The 1865-nt window shown below is 19.1% G+C and overlaps 1 protein-coding gene across 1 annotated transcript in view; it reads left to right on the forward strand.

Annotated features, from left to right (window-relative positions):
* LOC102678177 (activin receptor type-1-like) overlaps positions 1-1464 on the forward strand; it is a 4489-nt gene extending 3025 nt beyond the window's left edge. Inside the window, exon 6 of the mRNA XM_006620200.2 lies at positions 760-1464. Within this exon, the coding sequence (XP_006620263.1) occupies positions 760-1464 (705 nt within the window). The remainder of the gene's footprint in view (positions 1-759) is intronic.
* The last annotated feature ends 401 nt before the right edge of the window (positions 1465-1865 follow it).

Here is a 1865-nt window from a genome sequence, read left to right on the forward strand (position 1 = left end):
AAAATATAAAAAATATAAAATTAATAAAAATGTAAAAATAGCAGATCAATTAGAAATATTAAGTTTAAATTTTCTATTAAAAAATTTTTCATTCTATTAATTGAAACTAAAACAAAATATTATATATATTATATGTATAATATCTAATATCTAAATATCTTTTGAAGCATTTCAAACTTTCAAAAAAAAATGATATTAGATATGAAAAAATATAATATAAATAATCTAATATATAAAAATATAATATAATAATCTAAGTAATAAAAATATTATAATGTATAATTTAGATGCTTTAAAGATTTGAAATCCAAAAACTTGAATATTAAAAAATTTATTTTTTTATTTATACTATTAAATCATATTTAATTCTATTATTGTTTAATTTTATTATTAATATTATGTTTATTCTTTAAAATAAAATTTAAGTATATCCCAAAGTTTCTTTTAATCAAACTATAAACATATTTTATGAATAAAAATAAGAAAAAAATATTATATGAGTTTTTGAAATATTTCATTTAAAAATAAAAATATGAAGTTATAAACAATTTATTCTTGTTCGATATAACATAAAAATAAAATTTTTAAATTTTTTGCCTAGAAATAAATAATTAAATAATTAAAATAAAAGTTTATAGATATAATTGATAAATAAATTGATTTTTTTTTATTTTACATTATTTCTTTTATTTTATTTATTTATAAAAATTTTCTATGAAATTTAAATATTATATAAATTGTATGTTATGAAATATATAGGAATATTTGGATGGAAGAAGTTTAACCAGTGGATCAGGATCTGGATTACCATTATTAGTACAACGAACATTAGCTAAACAAGTAGCATTAGTAGAATGTCTTGGTAGTGGCGGTAATGGTGGATTTGGTGGAGAAGTTTGGAGAGGAATATGGCATGGTGAAAATGTTGCTGTAAAAATATATTTTTCACGTGATGAAGCAGCTTGGGCTCGTGAAACAGAAGTTTATTCTCAATTATTACCATCAAGACATGATAACATTCTTGGATATGTTGGGAGTGATATGACAAGTAGAGCAAGTTGTACTCAACTTTGGCTAGTAACACATTATCATCCAATAGGCTCACTTTTCGATTATTTAAATCGAACACCTCATTCTTTAACACATCATCAAACACTCAATATCTGCTTGAGTATTGTGAATGGATTACTTTATTTACATACAGAAATTCATGGAACAAGAGGAAAACCTGCTATGGCACATCGTAATTTGAAATCTAAAAATATTCTTGTTAAAACTAATGGTAGTTGTGTAATTGCTGATTTTGCATTAGCAGTAACACAAGATCGATTAGCTACAGATAGAATTGATTTGAAACAAGGTACAAAACGATATATGAGTCCAGAAATTCTTGAACAAACGTATGTAATATTTTTTATTATATTATATTTTTCCCATTTACTTTATAGTATTAGGAAAAGATAAGTAACTTAATTTTTTTGAATGAAATTATATAATTTTTAAATTATAAAATTAATAAATTGTTTCCTATAAAAAATATAAAAAATAAAAATATATCATATAAAAAAATATTAATATATTTTTAACAAAATTAAATTAATTATTAAATTTAATAAAATTGTTTTAAAAGATATTTATAATTGTTATAAAAGATATTTTAATTTGAATTTTTTAAGAAATATATCGGATTTAAAAACAAGAAATTCAAATATTAATTTTGATTTCAAGTTAAAATATTTTCTAAACTAATCATGTTTGTTGAAAATAAATTAATATTTCAATACATATCTCTTTTCTATATATATATATATATAATATTATAATAATATCATAATAATATTAATTGATATATCAAATGTTCCATT

Source organism: Apis dorsata, unplaced genomic scaffold, assembly GCF_000469605.1.
Source record: "Apis dorsata unplaced genomic scaffold, Apis dorsata 1.3 scaffold_488, whole genome shotgun sequence".
NCBI lineage: Eukaryota > Metazoa > Arthropoda > Insecta > Hymenoptera > Apidae > Apis > Apis dorsata.